At 38.3% G+C, this 25,695-nt stretch overlaps 1 protein-coding gene across 2 annotated transcripts in view; it reads left to right on the top strand.

Moving 5' to 3' along the window:
• The first annotated feature begins 3,043 nt into the window (after positions 1 to 3,043).
• Positions 3,044 to 25,695, top strand: part of zfpm2a (zinc finger protein, FOG family member 2a) — a 213,637-nt gene continuing 190,985 nt past the window's right edge. Inside the window, exon 1 of one of the 2 annotated variants that reach the window (XM_079836440.1) lies at positions 3,044 to 3,290. In XM_079836440.1, coding sequence (XP_079692566.1) covers positions 3,251 to 3,290 — 40 coding nt within the window. In that variant the 5' untranslated portion in view covers positions 3,044 to 3,250. The remainder of the gene's footprint in view (positions 3,291 to 25,695) is intronic. The other variant, XM_079836441.1, reaches the window with a different exon arrangement.

Here is a 25,695-nt window from a genome sequence, read left to right as displayed (position 1 = left end):
CTTAAGACACGAAACGATCGGAAACAGTATTTATGTTATTTTTTTTACCTCTTATCAGACGAATGTCATCTAGTATTCCCAGCGCCATAACTTCTGGCGAATAAGGTCAAAATACTGGCGCGATCAAAGATATATATACGTAGATGCCTCATTCGACCGATCCGCGCAGGCACTAATGAGGAATCTATGTATATATCTATGATCGCGCCGGTATTTTGCATGTATTTTGACCTTATTCGCCGGAAGTGATGGCGCGGGGACGGCTGATGCAGAGCCATAGAAAAAAATGAAATAAATTTTTAAATATGGATATTTTTCTTACACAAACGCATCGATAAGCTTCAGAAGGCCTTTATTAACACCCCAGAGCCGTGTGGAGCATGTTATTTGACAGATTTTTTATGGACTTCAAAAACAGAGCAACTATTACTGCCATTATAATGCTTGGATTAGCCAGAACATTTTTAATATAACTCAGATTTTATTCGTCTGAAAGAAGAATGTCATATACACCTTCGATGACTTGAGGGTGAGTAAATCATGGGCTAATTTTCATTTGTGGGTGAACTATCCCTTTAAGCCAGTAGTAAATGTTTTAGGAGCAGTATAACCATATTCATCCACACAGTCACATAGAGCCGAAGCACAACCAAAACAATTTTTCATTTGCAAAATGCATGCGGTTTTGTTTTGTTTTTTAACCGCTAGAGGGCCAAAAATTACATGTTTTAATGTTGACACAAGTCTCGGTGTGTTATGGTACCATGTTTTTGGAATTGCAAAACTGCAAAAAATAATGGTTCAGCCGAATGTTTAGTCCCACCCCAAACTCAGACCATTGGTTGGGTGGGAAGTTGACATCACAAACAACAGAGTTTGAATACATCACAAAAATGACTGCTTTAAATGAGTAGACAGCCGAAATTAAGTTGTAGAAAACACCACTGAACATGAGCTTTAAAACATTACACATAATGAAATTATAAAAATTTGATAAACATTTTTCACCACAATTTTATTATTAACATCTATATCTGAATTACAGTAGAACTATAGAACTCGGCTCTGAATGGCTAACGTTATTCTCTTTCATGGCTCGAGCTCACAGCCCGCCAGCGCTGGAGCAGAGGATGCTGGGAAGAGCACACTTCTTGCCAGAGTGTAATGGCTGGTGAAAGCAGAAGCAAACTGCACAGAGGCAGATAAAGGTTTCCTCAAGGTGCAGCTCTGTTGACTAGTTAACCCCTTGAAATTATGCCGTAGTTTCAGACTCCGTTCCAAAGTCCCGGAATTGGGTTACAAGATAATTTCACAGGCGACTTGCTTGTCTTACTTGGCAGTTCAACTGGCTAATTGAAGAAGGCGATTTCCGGGCCCTGAAACTGTTTAAGAAATGATACTTCAAATTTGAGTAAAGAGATTTTCTGTGACGTGGACGTTGCAGGATTTTTGAATATATATATATGAATGTATTTTTCACCAAATGCATGATTAAAGTAGCACATTGAAAGTCTTGAGTTGAAGATCAGTATTGAGGTAAAATGCACTTTTCTCATTTGCATCTGTTTTAATTTCAGGTTTGCCACTATTTCTAAAATTTTGATTTCTAGGCCTGGAAAAGTCATGGAAGGTTTTGTTTCTAGTAATAATCTTTAAAATATTTCATTGCCTAGAAGTGCAAGTTCTATTAAATGAATCACTCTTGAAAAATCATGGAAATTAATTAGACCTATTTAACATTTATCTGCCCTTTTTAGACTTTTTTTTATTGCTTTTTATTTTTTATTTCTATAACTGTTTGACACTTTAACTCTTTTTGAATAATACACAATAATTCTGTAAGTTTCTTTGTATAGCTGTAATTTAGAGTGATTTGTATTGTGATTTAAAAATAAAATTGAACTTCATCCAATCAATAACATTTTTAAATAAAAATATTAATCTAAAACACACACAAAAAAATGTGCCATCACAATAATTTAGAAGATTCCCCACACACTCCAATTTCATACAAATTAACATGTGTAGGTCAGAGGTTTTATGATGCAGACACTGCATATAAATCGAATAAAAAAAAATTGTTATATTTATATTTCAGTATAGGTTATTTAACGTAGTCTATGATTTCCTGGGATGCTTTCTACATTATTATGCTGGCTTTCCTTTAACAACCAGTCAAACTCATCCAATTAGAAAAACATAGGTAAAGACATTCATAAAAGCTACTTCCTAATTGTCAACAAAACTAATTTCAAACATTTAAGCACATCTCATTTTTTACGTTTATTATGAAAATAAAATTCTGCAAAGTGTGTCAAAACCTTCCAAGGTACGGCAGTATATCTAAAATACAACGTCACGACGACGTGAACGCGCAGAAAAGCACGAAACAATCAGAAGCGCACCACACGACCAACAGAACGCCTTCGGTAAAATGCTCCCATCTTTTTTTGTCAGCTAAGCCCGTATATAAATTATTTAGACGACTTTAAGCAGGTTACTTAGTTTGGTTTAAACTTTATAGTAATGGTAAAACGTGGTGGTTTCGAGCCGGGATAGGTACTTGTAAAGGTGCAATTTAGTAAGCTTCAACCACACCTGTTCCAAAACCCCGCCCTCCAAGTAATGGCAGCCAACCCGATTTTAGCAAACTCGGATACGGATAATGACTGACAGGTAACGAACGTTCTGATTGGCTAAAAAACGCTCGAGGCTCTCCTCACTAGGGCTGTCTCAACGTCACAACGACAGTTGCAATTTCTGAGGACATGTATTTGTTAGGTGGTAGAAACGCTTTGTACTGGATAGATAAATGCATTAATACTTAAGTTTATTTTATTCTGGATTTCTATCTATATAACCTTTCAACCTGAAAATTCATAAAAGAATGAACACGTTTAGCCTCAGTTTAGTGCTTTTTGGAACAATAATCCGTGTGAACAGTGAAGTTTAACAGCCGTATATGTGAGAGATTGTGTGTGTACGGTGCCCGCGGTGGATCAAACTTCATGTTCAAACAAAAGCGCGAAACGCCTTCCCCTCTGCCGTCAGTCCGAGCGGACCGCAGCTCCGCGCGCACACACACACATATAGGCTACACGCACTGAGCGAGGGGGAAGCGTGTGTGAGAGCAAGAGCCTGTGAATAATCCTCATTCCTTCTGCGACCCGTTCGGCTCTTGGATGATCCATAATAACCTCTAATAATAATCTATAATAATATTTAATAATCAAAAATCATCCGGATCAACATGTCCCGCAGAAAGCAGAGCAACCCCCGGCAAATCAAACGTAAGTTACTCGGTTTGTTATTATATCTGATATTTGTTTCAAAGCCAGGTGGAGTAAAGTTGGATGAAAGGGAGAGAGATCGATCAGTTTATTATCACAACTGATACTAGTAGCAGGTGCAAATGTCCTCCTTTTAGCCCTTCTTTAAATTCTCTTTGTTGTTCTGCTGTTTTTGTATTTAATGAGGCTTATTTTTCGCGTGCTGTAAGATTTTAAGACATGTTCATTATGCTTTCATTGTGCACATTCTTCGTGAATAGCCTGTTCTTGTTTTATTGAGATGTATCACGCATGTGCTTATTTAATGCTGAAAGTTTCATATGTCAATCACAGGAACTGAATACAGTAGTTGTTCTAGATTTGAGAAGGATTCTTTCAAAGCCTCGAGAGGGTGTGTTGACAGTCAGTCTATCTTTTTTTTTGTTGATGCATGTGGAGATGTTTTTCATAGTGATGCAGGTAGTGGCATTTGAAGACTTGCTTATTATGTTTTCATTTTGCATTTATTTATTCTTTATGCATATTCTAGTTTTATACCTTATCATGCAGAATTAAAAAACAACAACTTTAAATGCCGTTGTGTGCACTGTTTTGGTTTGAAGTAGTTTTAGATTGCTGATTCTTTAAAAAGGTGTAAAGTGTTTTGAGGCAGTTCATCTTTCAGTCTTTTTGTATATGGGCATGTGAAGATATTTTCCACGATTAACAGGCGATGGTTATGACATTTTTTAATGTTTTTATTCTTTACAATTATTCTAGTTTTATGGTGGCTTGGTAAGCGTAATAAAATGCTGATAGTTGAGTTGAGTTGTCATTGTCCACTGTAGTTTTAAAACAATTCCAGCTTTTCTCAAGGGTAAATATCGCCCAGAATACAGACTGAAATATATTTTCTATAATGTAATTAGAAAACCGAGTCTAAATGTGTAAAAAGAACAGCAATTTAGGTGTTGTATTCTTTAAATGCATCCTTCCAAAAAAAGTATTTCTGTAGTCTAAAATAATTTTCATATTTAATGAATATGACACATCTCAGCCTAGAATAATCTGCAGAGCTCTACAGAGTTAAATAAGTAATGCGTTTCATAAAATATACACCATCAGTAGCTTGAGCATTTCCATTTTTCAGGCCTATTTTTGGACACTTATGATATATCTGAATATTTTTGGCACTTAAAGGAAGTGAAAAGATCAGATAATAAAATGAAAGTTGTGTCTTTTATACAATAATTAAATAGGCTGGCTATTGTTGCATTAATTTTTTTGTGAATGAAAGAGTCGAAGTGCAATCGCTGGTCTGGGCCTTTCACAGCCTGTGTGTGTGTGTGTGTTTGGACCGCAGGGAGAAGGATGAAGGATCTTCTTTCTCTGTTGTGAAATGTTGTTTAGGAACAGGTTAAACTGAGCCAAGGGGATGAGAACAAGCGAGATAAACTAGTTGCACAATTCTGAAAGCCATATATCTTTTTATCGCTGCTCGATATTTGTATGTCTTCATGCAGAGTGTGTACTAGTGAAAAAAAATGCTTCTGTTTGAGTGTGTGTGTGTTTGAGATGTTGCGTGCTATTTTAAACTCATGTATTTTATTATGTTTTAAAAAAAAAATCTATATGTATTCCTTTGAAAATGCCTCATTTTGATCCTCCAGTCACTTAGGTGACACATTAAGACGTATTGCAGTGAGAGTGTGAGCGCAAATATTGTTTGACTGTACCAGTACAGTAAATACAAATACAATTGAAGGCTTTCTATCTGTGCAAAGCAATCTTTGTGTATTTTGTTTGATGTGGTACTTTCCGTTATCTCATTCGACAAGCATGACGGCTTTTGAATACCAGAAACGAGCTCGAGTCATTAAACTGTTGACCGAGGCGTTTGCATGCAAATCGATCCGTGACGATTTCCTTCTGATATGTCCAGGAACTGAGGTCTGCGTTATCTAACAGCTCTCACAGCTCCGTTACTAGAGCATTCATAATATCAGGGTATTGTCTCTGGCTTCCGAAAGGTCACGCAAGCCCATAGTTCCTCTCTCTCCGGCACTTCAGCGAGAGGAAGAGGCCGTCTGATCCAGTGCACAGAGAGACCGAGTCATTCTAAAGGACAAAAAGGTTGTCGGGCACCGTACGCCCCCCCGCCCCCCTCCGTCGCCACCGCCATACGTTCGCCGGTTATCTAAAATTGTGATTTATGCAGTATTTTAATATTTTGCTTATTCTCTCCCCTTGGGTGCTCTCTGAGCAATGATAAAAAGGCCTTGCTGAAAAAGCACCATTAATTTGCACCGATGCCGGTGAGATAGGGCCAGATAATGGGAAAGATAAGGCGGGGAGATATACCATCAGAGCTGCGATTATTACCATTAAAATTCCAACCCAGCAATCTGCAGCCGGCTGATAATTCCCTCTCCGTTTCCACCACTTTGGATGATAAGGCAAAAAATAGTCATCCACTGCTCCTTGATTAGGCTGCCTGGATATCCCGATAATACTGTGATAAATTATGTATTTCTCCTCCTTGTTTTTTGGCCCCGAAACGTTACATCTGATTCTATTTTTTTTATCAATATTCATTTTGCGTTTGTTTTCGTCCCCGCCCCCACCTGGCAAAGCGAAGACCCCTCTCGCCCTCTCCTCTTTCGCTTCTTCTCATCGTAATAAGAGTTTGATGGAGAGGTGACGGAGGGTGAGATGTTTTGTATGGGAGCTCATATCGGTGTTATCAGCTCATCTCCACGAGCGGATGCTCGCCGCTGTTGTTTTTAGCCCTTATCACCTCATGCCAATATGCCAATAAATTGGCCCGATTGTTAACCGGGCTGAGCCGGGGCCAGCGCAAATTTATGACAGGAAGAGATGAAAATATCGCTGATGTGTTGGGGATGGAGCACGATTAGCTTCGCAGGAGAGTGTGATGTCTCAGTCTGTGTTGAGGAATGCCTGTTGGCGCTTTAATAAGCAGGGCAGATACACTGGTTGGCGAATGGAAAGCATGGCCCGTGGTGTAATTTGTCTGTAAAATAGCCATTCGAGTTGCACATGTGGGGTTGGGGAGAGCAGGCAGGGCGATAGGTAAAGCCTCTCTCCATCTGCTCATGCTCTCTGCAACACTTATTAACATCACCTTGCTTTGTGAGATGCCACGGTTTCTCTTTCTGCTCTGTTTCCAAAGCTGCCTTGTTGTGTACTGCCTACTGCCTGGTATCATGATACATTTGTGCATTTGGCTGACGCTTTTATCCAAAGCGACTTGAATTGCGTTTAAGGTGTCCTTTTTATCAGTCCGTGCATTCTCTGAGAATTGAACCCATGACCTTGGCAATGCTAACGTCAGGGCTGTTGGCACCAATGACTCTGAGACCCAGTATTTGATGTTTTTGACGCTGCTCGTCTGCACTTCATTGCACAGCGCTCTGTTTGTTTTAAGGGTGACTAAAAGTTTGCCACACTGGTCTAACACCGATTGCCAGTGTCAAAATGATTGATATGGCCAATCAAAACAAAGAACAATCAAAGAAGGCGGGCTTTACTGCTCACAGACACTGAACATGAATTTCAGTGTGACACTTCAGTTTTAACTGTAAGGTGTACAGTTCAAAAGACGAGCTATACTCAACTTTTTTGGTCAAATTTTGTCGGTTTTGAATTGAAGGCCACCATTTAGATTCATGCAATTCATAACTGAATGTAATGACAAGGGACATTAATAGAGCAGTTTTCAGTAATATTACCAAGAAATGTAATTGAACGGAAGTCATTTTATCACTATGTATGTTACCAAAATAGCACTCATAATTGATTTCTGTAGAGTTTGGCATTAGCATGTTTCAGTACATATTTAATGAGTTAATACTTTTGCTAATCAACATATTGTTTTTCACTGAGCTTGTCGCAGGATCGCCTTATCCCTAATGAGGGCCGATCACACTGACAGCAGTTTGTAGCGACTTAAAGTCATTCATTTCAAACAACGGTTGGCAATTTCACTTTATGCAAATGAGCAGCGATGCCTTGAATTTGCTGTCTTCAGTTCACTAGGTTTTGGAGCAAAACTAATTCTAACCAATGGATGTTCAACACCATGGTCAGGAGCGAACCTTTTCAAACCTCTTCGAACCGTTTTGAACCTCTTCCTAACCAATTTGCACTGTTTCTCAGTTTTCAGCTGACAAAGGAAACGCGTCTTGCTGAAATGTCTACTTTAAAAGTGTCTATTCGAGATCCAGTGCCAATCCGAATGATTCTTATGCTCAAACTGAAGTATAGGGAGGATTTGCCAGCTTTTTGTGCTGGAAGATGATAGTCAGAGATCTCGGGTGGAGGTTTTTTTGTTGCCATGTGTCAGTATGACTTCATAATGAGTGTGTGATTATCATCTCGGCTCCGCCCAGCAGATGATGATGTCATACGAGAGCTCCGTCAGGCCTATCAGGTGACACGTCTATCTCTGGACGGGGTTTATCACAGACTCAACTTATAATGGTGCAGTGAGAGTGTTTGCTGACTTGGCTGCCAACATTGCCAGTGTGTGTGTGTGCGCATGGATATGTTTATGTTGGAGATGAAACGGTGTGGTTTGAATTCTGTGGTTTACCAGTCAGTCAGTTTAGTATATTCTGTTCTATTTTTATGCCTTTTTGTTTTTTTAAAATTATTGAATGTATATGGAGCTTGCATCTTTGTGTCTGCGGTCTGGTCGATGTGTTTCATCATCAGGGGAATTCTGACGCTGTAAGACGCTGTGTGTGTGTGTGTGTGTGTGTGTGTGTGTGTTGTGTTCTAGTGAACTGTCGTCCAAACCAGCTCAAGCATTTGTTGCTTTTGGAGGAGAATATCATTGTGGTAATAATGAAACTCTGATGACTTTCTCATGCATCAGACTTTTTTGTTAGATTCCACTGATGAAAGTGGGCAGTTTTTTTTGTGCTCCTCATAGATTTGTCTCATGACGAATGGCTGCTGGATGCCAACTTTCCTTTTCGACATCTGGTGGCTGCCAATAACAGCTTGCGTTGTTTTGCCTTGTCTAAGCTGAAGGAGCCATTCAGTCCCACAAACTTGTATAAAGCAAATGCTCCAATGTACAGACAATATTATTTAATCTTCTGCTTTTATCAAGTACACAAACACAAATGCTGGGTCAATGTATTGAAATCGCGTGGTTGCGTTCAACAATTTGATGCTTCAAAAAGTTAATAAAGAGATCATAAAACTAATCAATATGAATTGAGTGGTTTAGTCAAAATTTTCTGAAGAGACACGATCGCTTTAGTTGATATTTTTTTTTAATATAGTCTTTTATTCACATAAACATTAATCAGCAAAGATAAACAAGCTCAACCGAACATGCTTGACGCTCGAGAACAAAACTTATTGGTTCTTGCGAAAACTCAGACGTGATGCGTAAGACATGAGAATGAACCTCATTGGTCTCACAGAAGCTTAAATGTGATGCGTAAGACATGAGACTGAACCTCACTGGTTCTTGTGGAAGTTTAAATATGATGCGTAAGACATGAGAATGAACCTCATTGGTTCTCGCATGTCAAGCGAACATGCTTGAGCTTCCATTTACCACAACTGATGTGAGAGTTGACATGTTTATATGTGAATAAATGTAAAAAAAAAAATCTGTTCATCATAAAAAGTGATCAAGTCTCTTCAGAAAATTTGGACTAATCCGCTCAATTCATATGGATTAGTTTCACAATCTCTTTATGAACTTTTTGAAGCATCAAAGTGGTAGTTGCGTCAATGGAGGGACAGAAATCTCTCAGATTTCATCAAAAAGATCTTCATTTGTGTTCTGAAGTCTTACGACTTTGAGGGTGAGTAATTAATGTCAGAATTTTCATTTTTGGGTGAACTAACCCTTTAAGTGAACGAGTTATGTTCAAATATCTGTGCCATTACATAAATCTAGCTATGAATATTGACTTTAACTAGTTAGCTGATCTGAATAGTTTTTTTGAGAAAGCCTTGAATATCTTTCTTTATTGAAAACTATTGGACTATAATATGTACACATGAAACAGATGAAATATCCTTCTTTTGTAAAAAAAAAAATATTTGTCTTGTTTTGACTGTTTTCTTGTTCTTACCTGGACATTTACCGTGTTGTTTATGAAAAAACGCATACATTAATAATGAGTATAGTCATAAAAAAATAGGGAAGCTGTTTTAATGACAAAATTACAAGAAAAAAAAACATGCATTTCTGAACGCAGCGCAATCTATAAAATAAATAGTGTACCTTAAAGAGAAAACTGGCTGTAAAAGAACTGTTAACATTAAAGTTAGCTGTGGAGCCTCCTTTGCATCCATGTTAAAAATGCAAAATAGGTTGTGTTATGAATTCCAATCAGGGCTGCCTTTCCAATAAGCATCGTAAGCCTGTCTTGATCGTAGAACAATTACCACCAATGATGCTTTTGGAAAACGCAGCCCTGAACACTTTCCAAATACAACAATACATGTAATCAAGCATGCGCAGCTAGAAGCTTTTCACAGCTTTCCTTTATGTACAGTAGAGTATGCTTCAGTATACATAGAGTATGTTATTGTCACTGAGAAATAAATTGATCAGCGCAGTTGTGTTTCTTTTGTGAGAGATTCATTGCAAGTGTGTATCTAGAGTGACCATCTGCGTTTCCTGGGAGGAAAATACAGATGTGTGTAAAGAGTTTGCACATCCATCGTTAGAGAGGAGAAATGCTGTCATTTCTGACTCTCTGAACATTCCCCTTTTCCTTTTCTCTCTCGCTGTCAGTTTGTCTGTCTGTTTCTCTCTCTGTGTTGGAAAACAGTCTATGATGCATCAGGGTTGGCCGTTTCAAAAGGTGGAGGTCATTTCCTGCCAAAGTTTCCTCTTTATCTTCCTTTTTCCTGAATTCCTCACTGATGAATCCAGAGCTGACAGTTTGCCTTCCTCGGCTGTGATATTTGCACCGAAAGAAACGCTGTAAACAATGTCTTCATCTCAAGAGAGCAGCTCATCAATTTACGCTTGTCACTTCAGATTCACATTAGTTTCAACTCTGAATTCATCAAGTCTTTTAGTTGTTAATCATTTAGTCTTTTTCTTCACAATTGATGAACTTGATGAAAGGAATAGTTCACCCAAAAAATGAAGGAAATTCAAATCAAAACTTTAAGAAGGTATGAAAATTATACAAATATGTCATGTAAATAAATCGAAATTATTATTTTATTCTTTCAAAAGCTTGGGGTAAGTATTTTTTTTTTTAAGAAATCTATACTTTTAATCAGCATGCATTAAATTGATCAAAAGTGACCGCAAAGACGTAGTGTTACAAATTCAAATGTCAAATAAATGCTGTTCTTCTGAACATTCTATCCATCAAAGACTCCTGAAACAAACGATTTGCAAGCGTGCAGAACTCAGAACTGGACAAAAACGTCTAACTTTAACGCCTCTGATTGGCCATTGCGTTCAAGAAATCAACAAACATGTCTGTTATTGGCTAAGTTGCTTAAAGGGTTAGTACACCCAAAAATGAAAACAATGTAATTTATTACTCACCCTCATGCCGTTCCACACCTGTAAGACCTCCGTTCATCTTCGGAACACAAATGAAGATATTTGTGCTGAAATCCGATATCCTGGATAGCCAGCAATGACATTTCCTCTCTCAAGATCCATTAATGTATTCAAAACATTTAAATCAGTTCATGTGAGTACAGTGGTTCAATATTAATATTATAAAGCGACGATCATATTTTTGGTGCACCCAAAAAAACTAAATAACAACTTGTATAGTGATAACCAATTTCAAAACACTGTTTCATGAAGCTTCGGAGCGTTATGAATCAGCGAGTCGAATCATGATTCGGAGTGACAGTCACGTGATTTCACGTGAGCGGTTTGACACGCGATCCGAATCATGATTCGATACTTGAAATATTCTCGTCGCTCTATAATAATGGATATTGTCGTTTTCATTAAACAGTTGGCTGACAATAAATCAAATTTAACTAATCTAATTGTCAAATTATTTTAGCGCATGTATTGTAAAATTTTATTTGAGAGTTGCTATTGAGGTCCACCCTATTTCACCCAGGTCCACTCACTTTTCCCTTTTTTTCCCCTTTTTTTCCCCTTTTTTCCCCCTTTTTTCCTGGCCTCACCACTGTTCTGAAGGATCATGTGACACTGAGGAGGAGTAATGATGCTGAAAATTCGGCTTTGCATCACAGGAATAAATAGCATTTTAAAATGTATTACAATAGAAGACAGTTTGTTTAAATTGTAATAATATTGAACAGTATTACGGCTTCTACTGTATCGATTAAAAATGCAGCATTGGTGAGCATAAGAAACTTCTTTCAAAAACATTTAAAATCTTACTGATCCCAAAGGTTTGAACGGTACACTGTAAAAAATGCTGGGTTGTTTTAACCCATGTTTGGGTCAAATATGGACACACCCAGACCCAACCATTGGGTTAAAAAAAAAAATTTAAACCAACTGTTGGGTTTGTCCTTACTTTACTGAAACATGGGCTGAACCCAGCATTTTTAGTGTATATCGTCTGAAAGACTCATTTGAACTATTTCAGCTTGCCTACTTTTTTTTGCTAGTTTCTCCTTTTCTGTTTGACATGAGGGTGAGTAAATGATTTTTGGGTGAACTGTCCCTTTAAGTCAACTTTTTCCTTTCAATCTGTCTTGAAGGACCTAGCAAGATCAAATCGCAGAAATTGTACTTGACTAATCTGTGTCGTCTGTTGTTTAGTTTATTTAGCTGTGATATCAGTGATCAGTCTATTGAGCTCCAGGTAACAATTGACTTTCAGCCTTAGAGTTAATAGCCTTGTGTCTTGCTTGTACAGATCGATATTGGTATTAATTAATCAGCGCTATCGCCCATGCGATCTGGTTCTATTTGTTGTTACATCAGCGCGATATCAATAGGGAAAGTGTACTCCCTGATCGCCATGGCAACTTCATCGCTCAGGTCAAAGAAAGTTTATCTTATCTTGCTGCTGAGAGTGGCAAACTGCTTAGAAATCTAGTTTAGACTCTCAGATCATTGATTGGGCTCTCTCTCTCTTTCTCTGTCTCTCTCTCTCTCTCTCTCTCTCTCTCTCTCTCTCTCTCTCTCTCTCTCTCTCTCTCTCTCTCTCTCTCTCTCTCTCTCTCTCTCTCTCTCTGTCTCTCTCTCTCTCTGTCTCTCTCTCTCTCTGTCTCTCTCTCTCTCTCTGTCTCTCTCTCTCTCTCTGTCTCTCTCTCTCTCTGTCTCTCTCTCTGTCTCTGCTCTCACATCAGTATTTAAAGTCTGATACTGCATGCCTTCAGGAAGGTAAAATCACAAATGAGATCTCTTTTACATCTCATTTGTTTCTCCAAGGCACCAATGACATTAAATGACTGAGTTTCAGAAGAGATCAGTGTTTCTAACTTCTATCTTCTTCCTGTGTTTCAGCAAAAGTCTCAATTTGTGTCCATTTTATTTTATATTTCATGCAGTGTGTAATATAGCTGTTTGTGAATCTAAAAGGTCGGCAAAGTTTTAAAGATCAAAGTGCATGACAAAGTTATTGTCTCCTTCTGAACTGCTGAGACAAGACAAATTATTCCAGTGTCCCTTCCTGTTACCAACGTAACACATTTGCATAATGCCAGCATATGGTCTTCATTGGCTGCCCGTGAACGACGTCTACTTTGACCCGCCCTCAAACACTGTAGTTGTAGCTGAGTCTTGGTAGAGTTTGGTTTGTGTTGTCGACCTGTCGAGAAGACGCTGTTTTCTACACTGCGAATTCACTTCACGTGCACTTCAAAAAGTTGAGAACTCACACTGGAATTGATGCGATGGCATCCTTACTGTTCGTGTCACTGTGTAGCAAGCGCTGAGAAAGATCTAGAGCTAAAATTCAGACATGGTAATAGGCGTATCATTTCTGACATGCGCTGTAAGCTGTAGACCAATCACCACAGGCTGGGCTGTCTGACCAATCAGAGCAGAGAAGGCTCTTGAAAAGGTGGGGTTTAGAGAGACTGAATCTTTGAATTAACCATTTTCAGGCTTTTTAAAGTCCTCATGAAATCAAAATCGCCCTTATTTTCTTGGTTGGCAAACATTGCTGGTCTTAGGGTGAACAATTCATCCGTGCAAGTTAATACACCGAAAAAATGCGTTTGCCGTGGTAATCTTAAATCAAAATCTGAAAAGTAACTTCCGTTCTGGAATGGCGTTCCTTCTCAGATGATGTCAGTTTGACGGCTTGGGTTTGAATATCCTTAACCACTCCCCTCCAACTGTTATTCTGCTCTGAGCGAGAGATGGAGAGGAGGAGCGCTGAAGCAAAACCCTGCCCTCTATTCAATATCCCGTTTCACTTGGAAATATGTCACAGCACTGAAATAAAATCAGTTGCAACTTCCGGTTCACTGGGACTTTACGGAATGAGGTGATAGTCATTCGTATTTGTTGTGTCTGTTTATTGTCATTAGAGGTTTTAGGGAAGGCTCTGTTTCATATTGATCAGAGGAAGTTCTAGGGCTCTCACAGAGATGGGTCACCTGATGTTGTTATTTGGACAAACTCTTGATGCTTCTTTTTAATGTAACCATCTGACTGTTCAGGACTAACACACATGCACACAATCTTATACACACTCGCACAAATGAATGACTCTCATCAACTGTATAAAAATCAGATTAAAAAACACCATACCTGTGTATAGACCAGTGCAATTAAAATGATTGAAGTTTAAAAAGTAGTTAGTTACACGATAAGCCACTAATAAAAAGCATTTTAAGTTATTGGTATAACTGTATTTCTTAATTTATGTATATATAAAAATATACAGTATGCAAATTATGTAAGTATACAGTACTTTCTTCAATGTAGTTTTACATATTTTTTTTTAATATAATTTTATATGACCGAGAGAAGATTCAGGTATTTTCATGCTAAAGAAAAATGTAGTTGAAGTCCCCCTGTGGTGAAACTCAAGTTTTTAATGTTGTTTATATGTCTATGTGGTGTTTTTAATATGCTTTAAGACAAATGTGTCAACAAATTCATAAGTCAACTCCAATGCTGAGTATTTTCTCCTTAACTGCATTGACAGTCTTAAAAACACGGGTTGAAATCGTGTCACAAAGTACCTTGTTAACCAATCACATCAACTTGTCGGCGTCCTTTAGCATATCATTACTATGCTGTGAAGCAGGGGAGTTGATTTTATAACAAAAATCAGTTACATTTAGCAATATAGCAGGTGAAAGGGCTAAAGGGCTAATCATAATAATTACCGATATGTGTCCAACGTTGTAGAGAGCGATACATAATATGCATTACCATTCTGATACATCGACATGTAGACGAGCCAGTATAATTCACTTTTCCACTTCTGAATCAGTTTCTGAATGAATATATGGCTGAATTAAACCAGTATTTCCAATTGCCCTTGTGCAGCGTTTACTACAGTAAAGTTGACAGTGGATCAGGTATTCTGAGCTGGTGTGAGTGAGTGGAGGCGGAGCTAATTTGCATATTCATAGATCCACTTATACCAAATAAAGCAAGAGTGTAGAGTGACATTCAAGCTATTTTAAGGCATGAATCATTTTATTTTACAGGGGGGAAAAACGCTTAAATATGTCATTTTGGTGATCATAGATGAGTTTTGAGGGATACAATTGTTTACTACAGGGTAGGGCTGCACAATATCGCAAATGTACATATCGCAATATGCATATCGCAGGGGCGCACAATATCTGAATGATTTTAATAGGCTACTTCAACATTGTGAAAAGTGTACGTTTTAGGTCGACGCATACAGCAGAGAATAGACTGGGCACACGACTTACTTATGTGACTTGCTTGACATTAAAAAGTTATTAAACACAATAGCTTGCGAAAAACAACTCCTTGCAGTCTCGCGCTGTCTGACACACACACCGAAACGTGCGCACAAGCCGTTCTTTTTTTGTGTCTTGTTACACACTCAAACTGTCAAATACACACACAGTTATGTCAAAATGGCTGTCTTGATGAGTATTCATGTAAACACAGTCGGTTATACTTTAAGTGAATGCGTGTCAAGGATCGTGCATTAGGTCTTAAAGTGACAGCCTGCTAATACAGTAAACCTGTACAGTAAACCTGCCGCTGTCTGTCAAACAACAAAAGAAAAAGAGAAAATCACTGTGCTCTTGGCTGAATAACCTTTTGTAGCTTTATTATTTAACAGTGTATATTTAATTCATTTAAAGACTACTGTTTTTAGTTCTAATTTTTAATACATTTCAAAAATAATCATCCACCCCAGTTCAAGTGTCTTTGTTTACCTGAATGTTCTTGATGTTAAGTTTTAGGTTGATGTAACCATATTACCAAGTCAAGTTTTTTGTATTTATTTTTTAAATATTGGATTTACATTTTTGGTTAGTTTACATTGATGTTAAAATTATATGGTCAGATTTGAGACATTAATGTGTGCTAAAACACTGCTGATCACTTTCAGAAGTTGTAGCGATGCAAGGAACTACACTGCCACCAAAATGGTCGCATATGCGACCTTTTGAAATGCCATTGCGACCCTAATTTCTATGGGGTCGCAAATATATCACTGATTATTTTTGTACCTACCTTATGTTTTAGGCAATATGCTATGATTTACTATGAGCATTTATTAATACAGAAATGTGTATTTTAAGAATACGTTTTATAACGTGCTCTGAGCATTCAACACATCAAGTTGGCTTCAACCCCGCGACCCCCGCCCCCTCCCGAAATGGTGTAGGCGAGGCATAGCCTAACGTTGATTTAAAAAAAATACCTCTCGTTAAGACATATATATCTCAACATAGCCTACAATCTGTACGTGTTGAAATGAAGCGGACAATTGACTCCTATTTTAAGAAGGGAAGTTCAAGTGTAACAGAACCATCACTTGATGTCGATGCGACATGTCAAACGGAGCCTGTGAGTGAGAATGATGAGGCTGAGAAGGATTCGTCAGGGAAAGCACACGCGGGGAAAACGAAACGGGACATATGAATTTCGACACCAGTGGCTCGAAGAATACCAGTGGTTAAGGTGCCAAGACGGAGCAATGCACTTTGTGTACTGTAAATTCTGTGGGCCTTCAATTGCAGGACTGTCCAAATTTGTAACTGCGCCAAAACAATTCAAACACGAATCATTGAAGCTTCACAATGACAGTATGAAGCACGCGCAGTGTAGAGACCGCTACATATCCCGTGACGCAGCAGCACTCCCCACTGCATTTCGGCGTCAAGATTTAGCAAACCGAGCAAGTGAGGAATCTGAATTGATTTTGGCATGTGAGGGGGATGTCCTGTGAAGTGAACATGCATTGTTTTGGTTTTTTGTATCTTTAATACAGAAAAGTCAATAGCTTATATATTATATTATTTTATGGATTATATTTATTTTATTTTAGTTCAGGAGTCTGCCCATCTGTGCCAACCATAGCATGTTGAAATCCAAAAGAAATTCATTTTGCACTTTATTGTGTACTGTATTTTTTTATTGCAGTAAATCTATCCCAACAAATGTTAAAGAAAACAAGAAGGCATGTGGTTTAAAAGATGGCAAGTAAATAAAAAGCACATCTGTATGCAATAGTTTCATTATTGTTCATTATTATCCAGAGTGGCTTACTATAAATAATTTGTGCGACCAAATCACGTTTTGCGCCAGTAACTGAAAAAGTTAGTAGCGCAAGTGCCACCAGTGGAAAAGGTTAGTGTAGTTCCCTGCGATGCTTTCTTTTCCAAGAAAGAATGTGAAACACATAAATGGTATCATTCTCAGTTTTGAAAAAAAAAAAAAAAAAAATTAAAATCTATTTTACAAACTTAAAGCAATATCGTATCGAATATAGCATTATTTAACAAGGATATCGCATATCACATTTTTCTTCAATATCGCACAGCCCTACTACAGGGGGACTCTACTTAGTAGAGTAGCTATTTTAGGTTAGTTACTCCCCAACATTAGTGCAGCCCGTTTGCGGTGTATGACAACTTCTCTCTCTGTCTTTCTCACTTATTCTCCCAGAGGTCCCAGTTGTAGCCCAGTTTGCGGTGTGGTTCCAGCGTGGTTATATACCTCATCAGGCTCAGAATAGCCCCCAGGGATCCCAACACACAGACGCTCGCGTTTCCCCCCACTCCTGCCTTGGGGACACAATCGCTTCATTTACCATTCTCTATTTGGCCCCTGCCAAAAGGGGAAACAGCCAGAGAGAGAGTGGAGGGACAACATCATGAATTCACTCATTTCACTCACACGTCTCCGTCACCTTGGCTCCGAACATCACCGGCGTGGAGATACGGCTCAATTAAGTGCGTTTCACGGGTTAGCCCGCCAATCTGCCCGCCAAAATTTTATCAGCGGAAATCTTAGCATGTAATGAATATGGATATTGACTTGTGTTAAGCGTGTTTGTGTGTGTGTGTGTGAGTCACGGCGATGAACACAAACACACACACTCCAGTGCTTCTCAGAATGAATGAGACTTTATGCCAGTATCAGTATTAGACATAGTTTCAGGAGCCCAGAGGAAGATTGTTTCTTTCTGAGACAGACTTTACAGTTATGTTTTATTTAAATATGAACTTGGATATTTCTGTTTGATGCACTTCTCTGTTTAATTGAAGTTCCAACCTTGTCTCGGATGTTTCACCTAACATTTGTTTGGGTATTTAAATGAGAAAGGTCTGCATTCTTGAGGAAATCTGAGCACAGTTTGAGACATTTTACAATATTCCAGTTTTCCTTTGATTTGAAAATCTCATCTGAACTGTAGAAGAGACACATGTGAGACTTTTTTTCTCAGTAGAAATGTCTCTGAGAAATATTTGAGATATTAAAGAGATGTAATTATTAGTAATTTATTTTTTCATCTTTGCGATGGATATGTTAATTGCACAGAAATTCACTTCTTGAGCTTATGATGATGATGATGCTACTTATTTTCTGCTCTTTTTAAGATTTACAGGGAATATTTCTCATACACACTGACCTTAAGCTAGTGACAGAAATATTGAAGTGTGTGTTTCTGGCAGGAATTAGTGGAGCTCGTGTGTATCTGATGGAGGGGCTTGGGCATTTCTCTGGCATTTCTTGGGAAACGTCATTAAGGGAAAGGTGCTGGGGAGGATTAAACATCAGGCCTTTCACTTCAATTTGTACATCAGTATTTCCTCAAGCCTGTAATATAAAGCGGACATCATGTTACAGACTGGCTGGAAAATCACTGGAGACAAAGCTCTGGGAAATAAACAGATCAACAATTTACGTCAGATATGTAAGAAATCAGAAGTAAACCTCCAAAACATGTTAAGGCTTTAAGGGCAAAGCTGTGCATTGATTTGACAGGACTGCATGTCTGAGGTTTGTCATGATATGGACGTTCTGTAAAACCCTGTTTTATCCTCTGATTCAGGCATATCTGCCCTTTTGCCTTCATATGGTACAGTATACACAGAAAATATTACTAATCTATCTATCTATCTATCTATCTATCTATCTATCTATCTATCTATCTGTCTGTCTGTCTGTCTGTCTGTCTGTCTGTCTGTCTGTCTGTCTGTCTGTCTGTCTGTCTGTCTGTCTGTCTGTCTGTCTGTCTGTCTGTCTGTCTGTCTGTCTGTCTGTCTGTCTGTCATTTGCTCCGTCTGTCTGTCTGTCATTTGCTCCGTCTGTCTGTCTGTCATTTGCTCCGTCTGTCTGTCTGTCATTTGCTCCGTCTGTCTGTCATTTGTTTCATCTGTCATTTATTCCATCTGTGTGTCATTTGTTCCATCTGTCATTTGTTCCGTCTGCCTGTCTGTCATTTGTTCCGCCTGTCTGTCATTTGCTCCGTCTGTCTGTCATTTGCTCCGTCTGTCTGTCATTTGTTTCATCTGTCATTTATTCCATCTGTGTGTCATTTGTTCCATCTGTCTCATTTGTTCCATCTGTCATTTGTTCCGTCTGCCTGTCTGTCATTTGTTCCGCCTGCCTGTCTGTCATTTGTTCCATCTGTCATTTGCTCCATCTGTCTGTCATTTGTTCTATCTGTCATTTGCTCCATCTGTCTGTCATTTGTTCCATCTGTCTGTCATTTGTTCTGTCTGTCTGTCATTTGTTCCGTCTGTCATTTGCTCCGTCTGTCTGTCATTTGTTCTGTCTGTCTGTCATTTGCTCCGTCTGTCTGTCATTTGTTCCGTCTGTCTGTCTGTCATTTGTTCCATCTATCAATCTGCATGTCTGTCATTTGTTCTATCTATCCATCTGCCTGCCTGTCATTTGTTCCATCTATCCATCTGCCTGCCTGTCATTTGTTCCATCTATCCATCTGCCTGCCTGTCATTTGTTCCATCTATCCATCTGCCTGCCTGTCATTTGTTCCATCTATCCATCTGCATGTCTGTCATTTGTTCCATCTATCCATCTGCCTGCCTGTCATTTGTTCCATCTATACATCTGCCTGTCTGTCATTTGTTCCATCTATACGTCTGCATGTCTGTCATTTGTTCCATCTATCCACCTGCCTGTCTGTCATTTGTTCCATCTATCAATCTGCATGTCTGTCATTTGTTCCATCTATCCACCTGCCTGTCATTTGTTCCATCTATCCATCTGCCTGCCTGTCATTTGTTCCATCTATCCATCTGCATGTCTGTCATTTGTTCCATCTATCCATCTGCCTGCCTGTCATTTGTTCCATCTATACATCTGCCTGTCTGTCATTTGTTCCATCTATACGTCTGCATGTCTGTCATTTGTTCCATCTATCCACCTGCCTGTCTGTCATTTGTTCCATCTATCCACCTGCCTATCTGTAATTTGTTCCATCTATCAATCTGCCTGTCTGTCATTTGTTCCATCTATCCGTCTGTCTGCCTGTCATTTGTTCCATCTATCAATCTGCATGTCTGTCATTTGTTCCATCTATCCATCTGCCTGTCTGTCATTTGTTCCATCTATCCATCTGCCTGTCTATCTGTCCGTCTGTCATTTGTTCTGTCTGTCTGTCTGTCTGTCTAATATTTTAAGATATAAAATATATAAACAATGGGAGATGGATGTCGGACCTTTTAGGGGAGGTCTGGTAGTCTGATGGTGTTTGAGTGTATATGAATGTGTATTTGTGTAGGTGTGTATGTTTGGGATTTGCTGAGGCACACATTTGACCATCATCAACTTTCTTAAGCCACTGAAACAGGATAACACATGGGTCAAATGATAAGAGAGGCAAAAAAATATGAAAGTGCTGATTGATTGATGTCTGGCTCTGCATTTGACAGTGAGTTTCGGATCAGTGTGTTTGATTTCCTCTCTCAGATTGAAGCTCGGCAAATGTGAAGGACAAAAAGGTCACAGATATCCGTCTCCTTCTCTCTCATCTTCCACTGGTCTCGTGAAACTAGTTATAGCACAGTGGTCAAGTGGGGCAGCTTCTGCTGTGAGATGATTTACTTTCAACATGCCATTAATTTTTTTATTTTTACATGAGTTTTGTCGTTGGCTTTGAGGCTCTGCTACTTTAATCCTTAAAGTACATGTGTATTTTTTTGTCTTAGATTTAGAAACTAACTCTTGCAAATGTAGAGGATCTCTTGCAGGTGACTTTCATACTAAAGGACTAATGTTGTGTTATCAGGTGTGATGCATGTGAAATCATAACACAAACTACATGTATGTTGATTAAAGAAATAATTTGATTTAACATATTTAGATGGTTTAAACAAAGACATTAAAATAAAAGGAAATCTTTAAGGAGCCTGTTATGTTTGTAAAGACGACTCGTACATGAGATTACTTTTCCTTTTTTATTCTTCTCGTCAGCTTACTTGACCTCTTTCACATCACTAAACTGTGTTTTACACTCCCCGTTTAAAACCCTTATAACAGACATTCATTCTACACTCACCTAAAGGATTATTAGGAACACCGGTTCAATTTCTCATTAATGCAATTATCTAATCAACCAATCACATGGCAGTTGCTTCAATGCATTTAGGGGTGTGGTCCTGGTCAAGACAATCTCCTGAACTCCAAACTGAATGTCAGAATGGGAAAGAAAGGTGATTTAAGCAATTTTGAGCGTGGCATGGTTGTTGGTGCCAGACGGGCCGGTCTGAGTATTTCACAATCTGCTCAGGTACTGGGATTTTCACACACAACCATTTCTAGGGTTTACAAAGAATGGTGTGAAAAGGGAAAAACATCCAGTATGCGGCAGTCCTGTGGGCGAAAATACCTTGTTGATGCTAGAGGTCAGAGGAGAATGGGCCGACTGATTCAAGCTGATAGAAGAGCAACAAATAACCACTCGTTACAAACGAGGTATGCAGCAAAGCATTTGTGAAGCCACAACACGCACAACCTTGAGGCGGATGGGCTACAACAGCAGAAGACCCCACCGGGTAACACTCATCTCCACTACAAATAGGAAAAAGAGGCTACAATTTGCACGAGCTCACCAAAATTGGACAGTTGAAGACTGGAAAAATGTTGCCTGGTCTGATGAGTCTCGATTTCTGTTGAGACATTCAGATGGTAGATTCAGAATTTGGCGTAAACAGAATGAGAACATGGATCCATCATGCCTTGTTACCACTGTGCAGGCTGGTGGTGGTGGTGTAATGGTGTGGGGATGTTTTCTTGGCACACTTTAGGCCCCTTAGTGCCAATTGGGCATTGTTTAAATGCCACGGCCTACCTGAGCATTGTTTCTGACCATGTCCATCCCTTTATGACCACCATGTACCCATCCTCTGATGGCTACTTCCAGCAGGATAATGCACCATGTCACAAAGCTCAAATCATTTCAAATTGGTTTCTTGAACATGACAATGAGTTCACTGTACTAAAATGGCCCCCACAGTCACCAGATCTCAACCCAATAGAGCATCTTTGGGATGTGGTGGAACGGGAGCTTTGTGCCCTGGATGTGCATCCCACAAATCTCCATCAACTGCAAGATGCTATCCTATCAATATGGGCCAACATTTCTAAAGAATGCTTTCAGCACCTTGTTGAATCAATGCCACGTAGAATTAAGGCAGTTCTGAAGGCGAAAGGGGGTCAAACACAGTATTAGTATGGTGTTCCTAATAATCCTTTAGGTGAGTGTATCTTAATAATGTAATGAACACATTAATTTAAATAAACAATGCATTTTTTTTGTCTAATTGAGAATGCAACACATCTGAACCAAAATCATTACAGAAAACTTGCAAAAGCTTCTTTCCTTAGAAATCTTTAGCGAAAGGGGGAAATCATGAGAAACTCGAGCTGAATTTGTAATGTATCATAAACCGACATCCATTGAGAATCAAACTGAACGTTTGCACTTCATAGAGAGGACCGAAACACGATGGTCTGTTCATGATACTGGAGGGTTTGTAAGTGCTGTAATGTGTGAATGAAATGCATGATCGATTGTTTGAAATGACTGAAATCAAGGACGTGTGCTGCCTGGCTCATAGATCCTTTAATCATAATGATCTCCATGTCCATTCCTTTCTCAAGCTTTCCTGAAGATTAGCTCCTTGTGGTGGTCAGAAATGTTCATTTGAAAGGACTTTAATGAATGTAGTAAAATGACTTTCATCACATTATCTCCATTTTTAGATAGCCGCTCCACTGAGAAGATTTCAACCTATACCTCTTTTCTTTTTGTTTCTCCCTTTCTCTCTGACTTTCTTCTTTATGGCAGTTTAAAAGATATAGAAAGATAAAAACATGGGAATTTTGTATTTCAGGGAAATGTTTCATTCAGAGGTTCAAAGACTCTTTCATACTTCAGTTAACTATAATGAAATTACCTGACTGTTTTTTATTGTTTATTTTATGAAGGCTTGATATCATGACTAGTTAGCCGCTGCTGAAAAAATCTCCATTTGATGGCCATTCTATATATTATATAATATTTAGTGATGTATATTGGTAACCTGAATATTCTATAAATCTAAAATGTGTATTTTATATTAATAAGCAAATAAAACAAAAGCCTTTCTTTTATGAATAGTTTTATAAACTCTGAAAGTTTATTTTTATTTAATTTTATATATATTTTATATATTTTTTGATTTATTAATTTAATTTCATATTTATTTGTATTTAATTTTATATTTATTTATTCATACATTTCATTATTTCATTTCATATTTATTTAAATTTTAATTTTGGCTATTTTTTTATTTATTCAGTTATTTATTCATTTTCATTTCATAATTTTTCCTTAAATTTTTTTAAATTATATTTAATTTAATTTAATTTATTTAATTTTGTGTTTTCAATATGTAGGCCAACTAGAAATATTGTGGGCATTAGACTATCATTTATTGACTAAAATGTATCACTTTGAATCACTGACCGATATGATCACTGATATATCATGCCTCCTTAATAATATTATATGGAAATCTGGAATGCTTTCACCATGGTTCATAGACGTCCATGTTGAGGTCATGGCAGACTTTAAAACCTATGGGAACGTACAAGCCCTTCACTAGCACTATCCCGATCTGTGACGTCAAAAGCAGACTGAGAAAAAACAGTTCATATGCTTCTGCATTTGAATGGTAGTGTAGTGTGACCAGTCCTTTAGCATGGAAACATTCTGATCTGGATCTGAAGTGTGAACGGGTCAGCGGCCGTGTGGTCCCAGTGAATAGGCCACGGCGTGTGATTGCGTGTGTCTCTGGTGTTCAGGCGTGTGTGGGTCCATGCGGTTCCCTGTGGACTCTTTGTTCAGCACCTATCGGCATATCAGCAGAGAGTCCTTCAGCCCGGGCCTCTAATGCACCATGTATGGCTTTGTAGAAACAGCCAGGATTGTGGGCAGTGCTGGGCAGCAGGATAGCTGCAGGCCTTCTCTGCAGTCAGTGGATTAGAGGTGGCCTGCTTTCACACACGCACACACACACACACACACACACACACACACACACCGGTGTGAAATCGGGCTCTGCTCTCCTCTCCTCAAATGCTAAAGCCTCTTCCCGACCATCTGTAAAATCCTCCAACTCTGTGTCTAAGTTGAGTTCAGAGTCCAATCTCCACTGCCAAAGCCAGAGAGAGAGAGAGGAAGATAGCGACAGAGGATAGAAAGGAAAAGAAAGCGTGATTGAGGTTATGTTTAGAATGGCATACTTGCACTTACAACACACAGCAGCTACTGTACTTGCAAGTGTGATTATACCACTGTTTGTACAGTATCAGAAAGTAAAGTGGGGGCTGTCTCTGTTTACCTAATTGAGAAATACTTAAAGGCTACATGACAATTTAATTTGCTAATATTAATGTTGAACTTATATTTACATAAATGTATATAAACATGAATATTTATGTATTAATTTACATAAACATTTACACTTTTTAGCTTGACGAGTATGTTCTTCAAAATGTCGGTAGCACTTTAGTTTAGGGTCCAATTCTCACTAGTAACTAGTTGCTTATTAGCTTGCATATTACTAGGATATTGTAGTACTTATAAAGCACATATTAACATCCTATGCTGTATGACCATATTCTACATCCTTTAAAAACCCAACCCAACACTTTATTGAGGCAAACGTCATAGTTAAAAGTGAGAATTGGACCCTAATCTAAAGTGTGACCGAAATTTCATGTCCACCCTGTTGGCATAAAATTGTAAAAAAATATTGTGTGAAACAGTATGCAGTCACATTTAATAGTATGTTGCATTTTTGTCATGTGATGGCAATATGTTTAATTTTAATAGAGTTTATTCATCACATTTAATGAATCATTCGTTGAATTCAACTTTTGTGCATGTAATCAAATTTTGTGTTGGAAATGTCTTAACCTTTAGCAATCTGAACAGATTTTATGTATAATATAACTTATAGTACATTTGACACCCTGAATATGTTACTTGAACGCATTGCATCATGGGAAATAATGTTTCAATCGTTGTGCTCGGTTGAACTGCAGACTTTGTTAAATATAGTAATTAGTACAACTTTTGTATAATATTTTGTATAGAAAAAATACAGTACTGCATACTGCAAATTAACTGTGTGTGTGTGTGTGTGTGTTGAGCCAAAATATCCATCTGTTGGTCTAATATCTTTCCGCTATTTGAATTTTCAGGGCTTTTCACCTGAAAGTCTAGTGTGACCTTGACCCCCGTTATATTTTGCTGTGAATTTTTGTGGTCTTTGTCATTTTTGTGTAATTATGAATTGTATTTAACAATACTGGTTATAAAAAATCAGAAAGTAATGGTTTATTGTGTCTGCTGTGTAGTCGTACAGTTTACAGAATGGCAGATTTCTGCACATGCTAATTTGTTTATAATGTTGTTCGTAATGGTGTTATATTTCATGATCGCCTCAAAATCTAGATCTGTGCTTTGAAACGATTAGCTAAAACCAGTGCGCC

This window comes from Gobio gobio (assembly GCF_949357685.1).
Source record: "Gobio gobio genome assembly, chromosome: 15".
Taxonomy (NCBI): Eukaryota; Metazoa; Chordata; class Actinopteri; order Cypriniformes; family Gobionidae; genus Gobio; species Gobio gobio.
The sequence above is the reverse complement of the archived record's forward strand: the minus strand, read 5'-3'. Positions and strand labels throughout refer to the sequence as shown.